This window comes from Adelges cooleyi, unplaced genomic scaffold (genome assembly GCF_023614345.1).
Source record: "Adelges cooleyi isolate 19-005CV unplaced genomic scaffold, UGA_ACOO_1.1 ACOO_flye_CR_arks_rails_tigmint_CR_PRNA_574, whole genome shotgun sequence".
Lineage (NCBI taxonomy): Eukaryota > Metazoa > Arthropoda > Insecta > Hemiptera > Adelgidae > Adelges > Adelges cooleyi.
The window spans coordinates 16,322,829-16,338,918 of NW_026096268.1; the positions used below are offsets into that span (position 1 = coordinate 16,322,829).

A 16,090-nucleotide genomic window follows, 5' to 3' on the forward strand; every position below is an offset into this window, starting at 1 on the left:
GTTTGTTAAGTTAACAAAATGTTAGTTGGGTTACCAAAGCGGTTACCTCGATGCCAACGTTCCCATTAGTTATTAAGATAAGTGATAACTGATTGTATTATTTAATTTTTTCAGTTTGTTATTATTTGACATTTTATTTTACTTTCTTTTGACGTTTCGGTTTATATAAATAATTTATATATGATGTTTTAACACATTGTTTAGATAGTCTATACCTTTCTAGAAATAGTTTGTCATCAAGGTCATTAAAATATTTTTTTCTATTTTAAAGGCCTAAAAAAAAAGGTAGGTAATGATAAGAATTATTTCCATTGTTATACTCAGGACAGACAAAACATAATAATATTATCTAACTTATAAAATACCTAACCTAACCTATAATGCAAGGCTATGCCATTCCTTTGTACCTAATCTACCTACATAAAATAAGTTATTTAATTATATACTACTAATATACTCAGTCAACAAAAATTATGAAACAATTTCTGAACTATAATTATATAAATATTATATATGGTGAAACCGGCTGAATATGTAAACCGTGGAGTATATTATGTTTTTATAATAACACAGCCAAGGGCGAATTGAGAATGTACCTGAGATTTCCCCGGGGATGGCCAAGCAGGAGTCTCTTTTTTGTAAAAGTGCAGGTGTTTTAGAGAATAAGAGCTTTTTTTTTATTCACATTACTATGTCTTACAATACTTCCAACCCTTAAGGGTTCACATATTTTCTCACCACACTCACTTTGATGAACATTTCCTGTCATTATAAGACATCGGGAAGGATATTAAAATATCTTAAACTTAACACAACTGAGCTTTCAAGCATATTGCACTTAGATTATATTATAATAATTATTATTCTATTTTCGGCGCCAGATTTAGAAGAAGTGTGGAAATTCACTTGGGGTCCGCTCGGGACCATAATAATAAAATATGAACAACTTGTACGAGGGGTGGTGACGTGGTTGAATACACGTGTACACCCTTAGCCATTCACTTTATATTTTGGGTTCAATAGGAATTTCATAAATACATTTTCTGTATTAACGTTTCGAGTTTCAACAGTTCCCACATGTTTTCTATTTGTCTATCCTTTTTGTACATTTACTTTTACCATATCAATGTTCGTTAAAATACAATACAGAGAGTGATCCATTAAAGATAAGATGCTTGTTTTTTCTTAAAAAAAAATGTTAACGTTATTAAAACAAATACAAGACTTTTGAAGAATATTTTTCAAAGCTTAAATAAACATCTCATTGAAAAACTTGTAAAACTTTTTACAATCCACTGTATGTATTATGCAAGCACACATATTGTAAATGTAACTGAAGACATGTGTATATCTGAAAATTATCTACATAAAAAAAATGGTTTTTTTAATTTTTTATGTGATTGAAATTTTATTTGTCGGTATTAAATTTAGACTTACAAAAGCAAGTTTTGTAAAAAAATGGAAAACTTATATGTCTGTGTACATAATATGTTTGTGACTGGTATAACCGTCTGTCGCGTTACAACGTCTGCAATATTAAAAACATAAAACTAAAAACTGGGTGATCAATTTAACATGTATGAAACTCGTTTTCGTTAAAAATTGTTGCAATTTTGTTTTTTTAGAGACACTTTAGTTTATGTTATCTTACAATAATATTCAAACTTGTATTTTTTTCTAGAGCTCTATCGACTTTTAGAACTTAAACGGCAACGTATAAGTTTAATTAACTTTTTAACTTGAGAATAATTTGCTGAAAATATTAATAAATGCAAATCGTTTTCCAAGTAAACGAGTTTTTTACGCGGTAAACTGACCACCCTGTAGTTATATACATATATTTTTATATGGGACAAAAAGTACTTGGTTAGGTTAAGTTAGATTAAATACATTAATTACTCTGTATATTAACTGTTGTCAATATTTACCTTTTTTTTTTTGTTTAATAATTTATGTCGATGAGTTAGAATGGAAAAATATTAGATTCTAAGTCGTAAATTACATAACAATATTACATAGGCCCAATTGTGGAGGCCTGGAGGACACCTAAGTCTCTGTGATCACTTTTCAGCCCTGACTGAATTAAGGATAACTAAGGAACCAACAAGGGGGGAATGTCAGAAAAGGAAAGTATAAGTTGAACGGTATTAATCTATCGTCGACGAGATCAAGACACAAAAAAAATAGCATAGTCGATATTTCACCACGAGGTAACTTCTTCGTGGAAGGGACCCAAAAAAGGGAATTACAGTGAATGATTAATCGACAAATTAAATGGACGCGTTTCTTATTTTTATAAGAAAAATAAAACATGTTTCTAAATATGTATTATCCCGTGTTCTTTATTTTAATAATCATGTTTTTGATAATGGATTTACCTGTATTGATAGATCACAGTTTATAGGTTATATAGGTAATATTGTATAGGAAGGAAATATATTAACAGTTTTATTACAGCACATAGTATAGTAGTTTGTAAACGTACAGTAGGTAATAACTATTACATGTTAAAATTGATTATTTTTATAACCACAGTAGCAAAGTTTATTGCTCAGTATATTTTCATTATAAGACTTTCGACTAATTTATTGGTTTGTCTTAATGATAACGGCGAGATGCGTTAGTAAAACAAACAAAAAAATACTGCAAACTAACGATCTGAAACAAAAACTTTTTAAATTGCCTTTTTTTTTTTGTGCACAATCTACCTCGTAATTTTATAATATATTATATACATTCTTTATTCGGATAAGAAATATCGATTCGTTGAGTTAAAATATGACAAAAAAAAAGATGATGTATTCTGATAACCGTCGGTGTGCTGAACAACTTTACTTCAGAAGAGTACTAATATTCTATATTGCGGTTTGTTTTACAGGTTTTGGTCAGAAATTGTGCTTGAAAGACGGCACTTGGTTCAGACATCCGGAAACCAATAAGACGTGGTCGAATTACACGACTTGTGTGGATTTAGACGACCTAAAGGTAAATATTAATACATATATGTGTGCGTGTGTGTCTTTGTCTGTGTGTAGATCTTATTTCTAGTAACGAGGCTAAGCATCTTTTGGCCACCTGAGATTATTTGGTTTTCCCTACCACAGTGAGTTGATTGACGTCCCAACTAACACAATCCCCGAAACAGGTGTGTACAGACAAGCGTCCATCCTGGTTATTTATGTATTCCCATCGAGAACGTACAAGCTCCTCTATTGTCCGAAAATCGCATTTATTCGGTCAATGAGATCCAGGTATGTCCGTTGGTTATCTTTGGCTCTAAGTTAACTTATCGTCTTAAGGAGGAGAAATTTATTGGTGCCATTTCTAATGCAGAATCAAAACGATAAGACACAACACTTAATTGCAGCAAGTCCAACGTCCTATCGTGAATTAAATTCAAGAGTTTGGCTCGGTTGTGACACGTTTGGAAGGCATATGGTCCAAGTTATTAATCGGGTATTAATGGCAAAGATGAGTGGAAAAGACCCTCAGGAAAGTACCGAACTGATGTGATAGCAGATCTTGAAAAATTACACAATCAGTTACAAAATATGAAAGAGAAAGGAGAGGGAATATCAATCAGGCAGTTTCAACCAAGTTTCACTTAACTGGACCCAGATTTCTAAAAAATGTTTTATTATTGGAATTTAAAAAAAAAAAAAGGATAAATAAATAATGGGTTGCTACACGAAAAAGAAGCAGGAATGAAATATACCGTTTGATTTTTTAATATATATATTTTATTTCCTCATGTATTTGTTCCAACGATTTTCTTTGGTGTGATGATGGACGACCGACCATTTACCTTACATCCCTCTTTTTTCCCCTCTCTCTTTCTATATAGGTATATAAATATTTATATTTATTTATTCCACGGTATAATAATTCATTTTTCCCTCTTATTTCAGCTGAGAAACCACGTCAACATGATCTACAAATGGGGATATACCGTATCGCTGGCTGCATTGCTCGCTTCCATATTCATTTTTTTCTATTTCAGGTTAGTACCGGATAGTTTATATATTTTTATGACTCTGTCGATAAGGAACGATACGGTTATATGCGAGCATAGCAAGGGATGATTTCCATCCCTCAACCATCGTTAAGGGTAGAGCGATATTGGCAAGACAACGTTAGTTAATAGAGGAAGAAATACTTTAAAAAATGTAATTTAAAAAAATATTTCACAGTAGTTTCATATAATTTCTTAGCTATCTGCTGGAACGTCTTATGTACGAGACAAGAACAAAATTTATTTCAGTTTTAAAAATAGCATCGAAGCTAAAAGTACCTTGGCACGTAATTAAAATCTTATCCCAGGCTTAATGTTAAGACTGCAAGATAAATTTAACGGCCTTCGTCACACTGAGAAATGATTTCGCCCAGAAATAACCAAATGTTCATCAAAATGTGGACTTATCCTTTTCTGTCCGTTCATTTTAGTAAGATTTTAATATTATTTAAATGCTTTCAAATTAATTGTCTATATAAAATACAGTGTAAATATCACAAGGGTAAAAGGACAATCAGTGTTGTTTAGACTTATTATAAAAATACCCAAATCAAATAGGGAGGAACAAAAAAATAAATAAAAATGTGTATATTTTATAAATTATTGTGTAAAATATGAAGGCACTGACACAGACATGCGACGGTCTTGGTCCTGTTGGATTTGTGTTCGAAAATAAATCATTGGCCATGCGATAAATAAATAATATAATATATTATATGGCCACGCTTTTCATTTTTACATTGGTAAGCCATCGGGTACTGTTTTTTTTTTTTTTTTTAATTTTCATTGATACTTTGATACATATTGTTTTTGTCACGTTGTGTATGGAAAAATATTTATACTAATTTGTAATTCGAGATCAACATGCAAATCAGTTTGGACGACGGATATTGTTTATGGTAATGCATAATAATTGTGGTAAACTCATTGGCCCGTTTTGGTGAAAAAGCGTTCATTTCGAAGCTGTTACTTATTGTTAATTATTAAACTAGTGTAGTGTGTGTCAATAGCATGCTCTGTCGCATCCTCATGTCACAATCGATCATGTCGCTTGCCAACAACCTTATCTCTCCATCGATGCCATTATTTTACCCCAGACGATTTAACTGGCATCGCCTGTTTAATTTACGATACATCAAGCCGCTCTCGGTTGTATTTCTGGAACTTTATCGTTTTAACAATCGCTTTATCGAACAAACTGTGTGCGGTCCTTGTATCTACACAGCTGCTGACCTGATACAATTGATTATTTAGTGACCATAAATCGTGCATAATGTACATAACAGCAGCGCTGTACTATTTATACAAGTAAACGCTGGGAATATTTATATTCGTTCCACTTTTTGAGGGGGGAGGTTAATAGTGGAAAAAAGAACTTATTATGTGTTGTCGAAACAACTCAATACAATAGTTAACTAAATTAACAAGTTGCATGTATACAACATATTGTGTTGAATTTATTTACATTAAATCGTCACGAACAATAGACTTAATAACATAAACGGATGTTGGAATTTCAAGCCGAGTGGGTTCTTTAAATCGAATTAACTGTTAAAAGGTTAGGTTAGGTGATGGTAACATGATGATAACACCTTTATATATTTGATAAATCCTAGAAAAAACAACATATATCATGGACAAAACCACAACAGTCCTCTGCTCCCCTCTCCTAAAAAAGCCTAAATAATTACAATGTTTCTACATTTCCAGCTTCAGCTCGAAATCTCACAAATTTGTTTTTATTTTTTATTTTCAGAAGTCTCACTTGTACCAGGATACAAATACACAAGAACCTGTTCATATCGCTGGCCGTGAACAACTTCCTGTGGTTAGTATGGTACGAAGCTGTGGTGGATAATTTACCTGTGTTGATGACGAACGGGGTAAGATGTTTTTTTTTTGTTTTAATTCTCAAAATGTCCAACTGATGTGAATAAAGTAAACACTGTAGGCGGTCGTTATTTTATTATAGATGCAAAATTGTAAAAGGTATTTCATATTCAATTTACCCGCATACTTGAGTAAATTGAATTTTCGCGTTTTACATTTAAATTTAAAATTAATTAAATTTGTTGTATTACAAATGACTAGAAATCGTTTATTGCTCATTATAATCTACTCATTATGTACGTCAAATGCATTTTTAATAGAAAAAGATCTTTGGAAATAATCTTTTTCAAACAAGATATTCAAATGGTGACTGCCTCAGTCAGGTTATTATTTATTATAATTTAATTTTCGTTTGCGTTTTCATAGATTACAGTAAACAGAATACGTAAAATACATATTTCAGTTGTACGTATTTCATAATTTCATATTTTATTTGTAATTTTTTTTTCATCAAATTTAAAGTGTAATGGAAAAATGAAATCCTGTATTCATTGCATAGCCGCATGATAGGTGTACAGAATTTCCATACACGCCTGATTTACTTTAGTTTAAATTCGGCCTTGAACAATGGTATTGGGCTTACAATAGTGTTGAATTTTGTAGAAATATTTTCAAAATGTAAATTTTCGCAACCTAGTTTTTATGCTGCATATTAGTTAGCATAAGAGCTGTATATGAATAATTAAACATAGTTATAAAATTGATTGCATAACATATTGGCGAACGGGGTAGAACAGTTTTAGTATTTGGGCTGAGTTATGAGAGACAATGAAAAAAATGTTGGATGCGGTGGAAATATGCACTTAAAAATGAACGGAAAATTGTATAAGACTAGTAAGGCTAGCAATGATGGCTGAAGTGAATGAAAAAAAAGTAAAAAACCAAGTAGCTGGAATGTCGAGAAAGATGCATGGAATGACTAGGTTATAGAAGATTAACAATTAGTATAACAATAGATAGTTTGGTAGTTTACCAATAACATTAAAATTGTCATATTTTTCTTGGAGGGAAGACATTGTATCAGTTGATTTTCTGTCTCCTATCCAGGAATTATTGATTTCTTTTTATGGCCATACCATTCCCACCTCATCACCACTTATCGCTATCCGCCTCCTACCCCATCATACCAACCCTGGCCTTGCCTTTAGAGTCACAGATAGGTCACAGAAATTTTCGACAGATTCTCAGAAGATATTATGTTGAGATGATTTAGACGTGAAGGTAGTACAGTGAAACAGATAAGATATATTAGTGTCGGGGGATTCAAAAATAGAGGTAGATCGAAGAACAAGTGATCAGGTATGGATCATTTTCCAGGTATCGAGCCTAGTTTTCGTTTAATGACCGTTGAAATATGTTTCAGTTGGGCTGCAAGGTGCTGCACGTGTTGGTCCATTATTTCTTGGTGGCCACGTACTTCTGGATGTTCTGCGAGGGACTATACTTGCATACTTTGCTGGTGGTCACGTTCATCACAGAGACAAAGGTGATGCCGTTCCTGCACACAATCGGTTGGGGTGTACCCGCCTTGCTGGTTTCCACTTATGTAACTGTCCGTACGAATACTCCCGGTGAAACTTTACAGTGAGTAAACGTTTTCATCTTATGTTCGGGTTTGTGGATTAAGAGCAGGTAGGAGACAGGGATGGTGCAGGGGGATGTGTTAAAGGAACCACTCAATAACTGATGAGAAATCATCAGGAGTGGGTAGGTTTCATTAGACATATCCACAAATGGTTTATCCTCCTCGATGAGGAGGAAATTGTTTGCGGACATTAATAAGACAACCTAATACGAAGGCATCCGTGGCAGAGGCTATTTAAGATTATCAAAAATGTAACTTTAACCACAGTAGAAAAGTGCAGTATAACATATAGAAAATAATGTGTTGCGTTGGTCTTGGTGCGAGCACTTTATGGAAGCTATATTTTTCAGTCATCGTGGACTTTTTTGACGTTTCGCTATTGTTATTGTGAGAAAACCGCAATGTAACTTGATCAACCATAACACAAGGCTGTCTAATGCTCACATAGATGAATTACTAACAATAAGCGACGAAATTCGACCACACACTCTTTGTCAATGTCGTCTGGCCAAAGTTTTTTTTAGTTGTATCAATATGGCGGACGACCAACACTCGATCCTTGTTGAATTCAAAAACTTTTAATTGTATTTTTGTGTAAAATCGAACCGTTGTACGCTTTCAATGTCGGTTAAAAAATGTGATACTATATTCATTTGGAAAAACAAGTTGGAAAACGACAAAGGCAATTTCACCAGAGCGCAGTGCGACTGGACAGTAAGTTGCCTTTGTCGTTTTATGAAAAGAAAAAAAAAAGTACAAAAGTCGTTTGTCAGATGAAAAATCTTGTAGCACTTACATATATTACCGGGAGGAATTGGGGCTACAAAAATAAAATCGTTTTCCCGGTGAACTTGACTTGTAAATCTTGGATTTCTCATCATGGTGCGTGGGTGTTTTATTTTTCGAGCAATCTTCTATCGCCAACGCGTTTATTGCATATCGTGTATCGCAAATCACTGGCAAGACAATATTTTCAAGACCTAAGGGTCAACTTGGAAAATTTGTGAGATTTGAATTTGAAACTGATTATGTTGATTTATTATTACTAAGGTATTCGTTCGTTCTACTTATTTAACAAACCTTAAACATGTTATGATGCTTCTGCGTTTATTTATTTCAACACAATTATATCCAATACCGTTATTACATTTTTAATTTTATACAAAATACTGTTAAACTGATACAAACAGCCAATGAGCAATGCATTTGGTATTGAGAGTTTTTATTGTAATAAATTAGTTACTAATCATCTAAATTTAATCTAAACCTTTATGGCCTACCTTAGTAGTAGCTCTCTCTTTAAGTGAATTTTTTTTATAGTTATATTGTAAGTAAAAGCAGCAAAAGTGTGACAATATATTTTTACAACCTCAACACCATTATTCAAATTATTATTATAATTTTTGGGGTGCAACATGATGAACTTGTTGTGCTTGCTAGTGTCATTTTATTTTAGGTCTTACGAATAATTATGTGTTCTACATTAAAGATATCCTTTTGTATAGATTATAATATTAAGATTTGTCTTCAATAAAGTTTATGAATTGAGAATATATTTGTTGTTATTACTCAATTTTTCGATGAATATGTTTTCTGGACTTAAGTAGGTTTAACATTTCCTTTCTGTTTAAACATTCACAAATTTATTTCTGATTGAGTTTATTGGCTAACTTATATGTATTTTCCTTAAAACATGATTTTGAATTTAATTTTTAATGTTAACATTGAAAGTTAATTATTGTAGTGTTGTGAAAAATCAATACCAATAACCGTTAAAACCGTTACCGTCACCGTTAAAAAAACCCAATTAATAGCTTCACCAGCACAAAACTTGTAAATATAAACATAATTTATTATATTCAACAGTTTCCTTGCAGACCTCCAACAACAAGCTTAAATATACACAATTTCACTAATTCAGTTCAAGCTTTTTGTCTATAACGCTTTACCACTGTGCATCTTGCAGTCTTGGTAATTTGAACAACAAATGTTTCATACTGTTGTACCACGTTTCACAACGTTTAGACACAAAGTCTAAAAACAATTACTATTGCGCTTCTACATTTAGAGCTTTGCTTAAAATTTCGCGGATTTTATTATTATTATTACTTCCAGCTCGGTAGTTTACAAAAGCTGTACTTAACTGCTGTTTTTGCAAACTTCATAAATGTTGTATGTTGCTCTTATAATATTTCTCGCTCAGTACTGGATAACACGAACAGTGTATGGATTATTCGTGGGTAAAAGGGTTCACTCTCTGTTATTAATGATGTATATGCTGGTGTGTACGGTTTGGTCGAGGGATGGAAGACGTTTTAGCCACAGTACAATAATTAACGTCGGATATCCTTTGGCGAACGGTTAATCGCCAGAAGGATTTAACTAATGTCAGAATGTAATTTTTCGTTTTGAGCGAAAATGATTTCTCACGAAGACAATGGTTTGCTGGTCGAAAGTATTCGCCATAAGTATAAAGTATACAGAGTGATTCATTAAGACACTTATTTTTCATAAAACGGTTACAGTTTTTTTATCTAGTTTTGAATAATTTACTTTTAAAGATATTATTGCTTAAAAGTATTTATTCAAAACTGGTTATCGACTAAAGGTAATTAAATACATATTGAGTTGCCATGAGCTGTAAAAAAAATAAAAAAGGTAAACATTTGAATATTGTCTAATGTTTGTAAAATGACAAGCCAAAGTGTCTCCAAAAACAAGCACAATACAAATAGAGATAAAACGTTTTTTATTCTTAATGAACCGCTTGTATTTAATATTTGGCAGACATTTCTGTCTCCACGTAGCTTTTTTAATAATTATTAATGGCACCGAGGTAATTTTAAATCAACAAACTCGGCTGTTTGATTCGGAAAATGTTGGCAAAAGTGATGTTTGTTTAACAATTTTAAGATCAGAAGAATTGAAGAAAAAATATAATAACAACAATATTGAGAAATAACGAAAATATTTGAGTGTTCTCGCTAAAATGATAAGAAAACATACTAAAGATGTGAAGTTTACTTTGGAAAGTTTAGTCTACGTTCTATGATAAAAACTCAACACATAATCTCAACAGTTACACAAGTAAAACATGGAACATGTTTTGCAATTGAAATAAAAACTATTGTAGATCCGTTATTTTTTTTATAGAATTTAGATTAAGGAAGAGTATATGGAGAGGAGAAGGTAACCAATTAAAAAGAACTAATTTTATTTTAAAGGTTTTAGACTTGAATTGTTATGGACTTGAAGATGGCATGTTTCGTTTGAATATGACATCATGATAAGAGTTTAAGTTAGGTTGTATAACAATAAACTTTAGAGCACTTTACACTAGGTATAGTGTCTGTGTTGATTAATTTATGGAAACCCACGGTGTTTACTTTTTTGAGAAAATACTAGGAAATTCATTTGAGCGTGTGCCACTTAACAACATAACACCTTGTCGACACACTCTGAAACTTTCATCTTATTTTCTGTTAACAAGTTTCTAGTAATCCAATAATTTGTATGATGAAAACAGTAAAGTATCTCTATCGACTCTTAAAACTAAAATAGTGACATACATATTAAATTACATTTTTGATTTAATAAGACGGAATTACTTTTATCTTCTAACATTATCCACCCACCCTAAATTTAAAACTCTAATAACTTAAAAGTATTAAAGTATGTTAAGTGGTTGTCCAAAACTGGTTAAATATTGCCTAAAATTGTTGAATGATGTACACCTAATTGTCATAAAAAAGAATAACTACAAAATTGCAATTTTTTAACAGACCCTTTCTGTCGTCTTATACTTGACGAATCACTCTTAATGTTTGGTTGGTCGGATTCATTATTACTGAATTTACCTCTAGGTTAAAGTAATATATTAAATAGCAAGATAAATAAAATGCTTTGAAACGCGGCTATTCATTCACCGGGCGCATCCAATGTTGACTGAGCGTTTCAAGTTTCGCCACCTTCCCAGTTTTACTTTTAGCCGTCACTCAAGTTGTATATTTCCACAGTATAAAATTCAAACAAAGTTCCATTTTAATATAAACATTATTCACACTTTAGAACTTCAATACACTGTATCGTCCAACTATCTTGACTGGGAATTGCAACTTTTCTCTGCATAATATGTAGAACGGTACGTTGACTTTTAAAATGAAACCAATGCTCGAGGGTTATTTGATTTAAAGTTTTGATAAAAAAAAAAAATAAAATAAGCATCAACTGATTTGCTATTTTGTTTGATGCGAGATAACAGAAAACATATTGTGGGATTTGTAATAAAATAAAAATAAACGTTTTTATATCTCCTTAACCTAATGGTTGTTTAACCCGTTTCGCACGTTATGCGGACTATAAAAGTTAAACGGTTCTGACGAAAAATACCCAACAAAACGCTGACATTTTTCACCAAGTACATTTTGGATATAGTATAAAACATTCTTACAAAAAATAATTGTTTTATATTAGCATAGTTTTTGTTCTTAACAAACACCGCTTTACCTCACACCGCTCATCACTAAATAGAATGTGTGTAAATTAATGTAATCTTAAACATATCCACTAGAACATATGCAAGTTATTTCATTTGTCGAATATTTGTGAAACGTTTTCAGCCGGTTTCACCATCATTTGTTAAGAATTTAACTTATTGTTAATTACAACTAGTCAGTGAAAATTGGGTTTCGTCGAGATTTGTTAGCCTTCACACATTGTCAAAACGATTGTTAAATTAATCACCCGAAATCGGCATGTTAAAATGTATTGTTGTACTTATATATATAATATTCATATTATTATAGTTCAGAAATTGTTTCATAATTTTTGTTGACTGATTATATTAATAGTATATAATGAGTCACACATTTGATGAGGAATTTCTTGAAATTGAGTATTTAAGAGAACAATAGAAAAGACAACTTCGATAGCCCTTTATTCGGTAAGCAGAAGTTATTTTATATAGGTAGATTAAGTGTAAAGGAATGGAACAGACTTTGCATTATAGGTTAAAATATCATAATTTATTGTATTTTGTAATTTAGATTATATTATTATGTCTTGCCTGTCTTGAGTATAACAATAGAAATAATTCTTATCATTTCCTACTTTTTTTTTAGGCCTTCAAAATAGAAAAAATGATTTTAATGACGTTGATGACAAACTATTTTTAAAAAGGTATAGACTATCTAAACAATGTGTTAAAACATTATATATAAATTATTTATATAAACCGAAACGTCCAAAGAAAGTAAAATAAAATGTCAAATAATAACAAACTGTCAAATTAAATCATACAATCACTTATCAGTTATCACATATCCTAATAACTAATGAGAACGTTGGAATCGAGGTAACCGCTTTGGTAACCCAATTAACGTTTTGTTAACTTAACAAATAGAATTTAACAATAATAATGTCATAGTGAAACTTATGTCATTTAACCAGATGTCAAATTTAAATGAATTGTTTACTAACATTGTGTTAAGAGTGTATTTAACAATAGTTGGTGAAACCGGCTGCCTGTGTATTAAATACGGGGTTTTCCCAATAAATATTTTTATAGTTGAATTATTTATGCGCTGATTTGACAATAACGCGGTGAAAAAATACAAGTGGCTTTTTCCATCTTCGTCGATAGAAAGCTTTTCGATTTCATTGGCACTTGTAAACAGTGATGTCACCGCAAGGTTAGATTTTGAAGAAAATAAGATGAAAGTTGTGGAGGGCGTCGACAAAAGGAACACCAAGATGTTATGTTATTAAGTGCCACACGCTCAATCGAATTTCCTGACATCTTCTTGAAAACGTTAACATCGTGGCTTTCCATAAATTATTCAACGCAGCCACTACACCTTGTATAACGTGCTCCAAAGTTTGTTATTATGAAATATAATAAACGTTAAACACACCCAAGTACTAAAAACTTAGATCTTAAGATGTTATGTTCAAAATAACTATGTAAGCCCACATAAATGGACGCCAATAAAACCAATAAAACTAAAAATAATTGTATTTGAACTGAGAAAGTGGATCAAATAGTCTTAAGATGTATGGTTTTAAAAATAATTTAAAAACTTAGTATAAATTTAAATGGGGTTATAACTTGGCTAAAATCATGCGAAACAAATCAATGGTTTGGAAGACACTCCATTCATTGCACTCTTTTATTATGTGATTGGCCGAAGCGTTTATACTATAGTTCTATGGATGTAAGGTAGTATATAATGTTGGAAGAGATAGCAAGGAACTGACATGAATATTAAAAGGGATCCTTAACTCGGGATGGTCAATTTATAAACTCACTAAGTATCAGCGGCCTGTGAGGAAAGACAACTTTAATCGACAAACGTTCCAAATAGGACTTTTAAATCTGTACAGAAGGTCTAAAATGGAATAAGGCTTGGAATCCAATGAACGAATTGACCACATTAGAGAGAAAAAAAACTAATAGTCGTTCAGCAGGAATAGAGGAAGCGATGGAATGTCATCTCTATCAGAAACTAAACGAATCTCGAGTGACTGATCCGTCTATGGAAGTTATTAAAAAGTTGCAAGTGTTATAAGTATTATTTTTGGTTTTTTAACCGACATTAAACCTGAACGAATGGAATTTATAATTACGAGCATTATATTATAACTGGCGACGACGAGGCTCACGAGGCCTATTTGATCGCAGGTGTGGGATTTTCTCAGGCTAATTAGAGAAGCAGTCGAGTAATATATTACACTTCTCCTGGTTGTCCGGCCAGAATCTTTGCAGGCGATCAATTCACAATGAAATATGATTTCCTTTCACGACAAGCGCCGTGCAATCTTCTGTTATAATTACAATCTTAACGCGTGTTAGCCATGAGCCGTGTTTGCTCAAGGTGCTTAGCAGTTTAGCTGCACGTGGGTTGTGTGAAATTTGCACTTGGGGGTATCTAACATATCGTATTAAGTGCTTATAGTTACTAACGAAAATTAGCGGACCATAGACCTGGATATGGATAGGAGTGATCTTTTAAAATAGCTCTTTCAAGTTCCGTTCAATGGCGATTTCTGATCAATTGATTTGCGTTATATGACCTAACCAGTTTAGGAGATCTCGTGTTTCGGAAACTAAAAACATATCATTATAAAAATCTGATCCCAGCAGTCGGCTCCGAAACCACTTATAATAGATACATTAACGTTTAAAGGAGATTCTAGAAACACCCGTGTTTGTCTTGATAACTGTTTTATAATGTAACTATGGTGGCTGGCAAATGTAATTTGAATAAAAAGTAAAAGTTTCAAAAAAGCAATTTCGATACTTAAATATGATAAAAATATGAACTTAGTTTTGTATAGTATAATATTGTGATTATTATTCCACTGTATAATTATGTTTACAGACAGTGTATTGCGATTCATGAGGTCTCTGAGATGAAGTCAAACGCTAATGTACACTAGAATTTTCTCTGCGAGGTTAAAATTATTGGGAAATAATTCGGGCGCCAACAAACACCATGTTTTCATTACCCTGCAAAATAAATTATTACTCTTTACAATTATTATTACCATGATAGATGGAACCCCGAGTTTCGAAGCAGTCGTGTCATCAGTTTTATTAAAAAAAAAAAAATAAACATAAAAAAATTCTAAAGTAATATATTATGTGGTTATGTTTTGTTTGAGATGCGTGAAATGTCAACTTTGACAAAGTACCGGTGCCAGATGTCTGACTTGCGGATATAGCATTATGATGGGCATCGCGTTATTCGCTAGTAGCCTAATCGATTTTGAGAAATTCCTCGGAAAACCCTAAACAGCGTTCGAGGAAATTTATGAAGTGTCAGATATTTATTTTCTCGGAAAACTCAAATAGATTTGGCGAACCGAGGTGAAATTTTCCTTGACTACATTTTTTCCTCAAATTTGCTAATAACCAGAGTTCAAAATGGCCGAAAATTTTCAAGAGAATTGGAAAATATTCGAAAAACGGGGAAAATTGAGAACAATTACCGACACTGAATAAACATATTCCCCTAAATGAAAGGAGAATTAGTTACTCTTCTGAGTTCAGCGTTCTCAAAATTTTACAAAAGTACACCTGTAAAAGTTTAAGAATATTTTCAAATAAGTGACCCTTAAACAATTTTTGTTTTACATAATTAAACGGTTCGAGGAAATTTATTAAGTGTAAGATATTTAATTGCTTGGAAAACTAATGAATTTTATGAAACCTAGGTTTGCCTTTGTCTGCAATTTTTAAGGTCGCTGATGGAAAAAAAAATACAATATTCTACTGAAAGCAAAATATAAATGAGGCTTGAGCTCTGGCTTGTGAGAAATTGTGAATCTTGGAAAATCGGTTACCAAAAAACAAAGTTGTCTTTTAGATCACAGTCATAATATATGATCAGATGGACGTCGATTTACTAAGGTACCCTTAAGGGGGTTGTTCTATTTGTCAAACCATAAGCTAGAAAAACGAGGACATTATTTTTGGTATGCCAATTGCCAATCCTTGTTAAAAGACAGCAATCGCCTAAACGATAACCGCCAACCTTCATAATTCACAAGATAAACTTTATTCTCCTAACGAAGCACAACGGCCAACCATAGAATTAACGCAT

At 32.1% G+C, this 16,090-nt stretch overlaps 1 protein-coding gene across 1 annotated transcript in view; it reads left to right on the forward strand.

Moving 5' to 3' along the window:
- Positions 1–16,090, forward strand: part of LOC126843236 (calcitonin gene-related peptide type 1 receptor-like) — a 42,555-nt gene that overhangs the window by 22,408 nt on the left and 4,057 nt on the right. The window contains exons 4-7 of the mRNA XM_050580622.1: positions 2,879–2,985; positions 3,909–4,000; positions 5,769–5,895; positions 7,266–7,486. Coding sequence (XP_050436579.1) covers positions 2,879–2,985; positions 3,909–4,000; positions 5,769–5,895; positions 7,266–7,486 — 547 coding nt within the window. The remainder of the gene's footprint in view (positions 1–2,878; positions 2,986–3,908; positions 4,001–5,768; positions 5,896–7,265; positions 7,487–16,090) is intronic.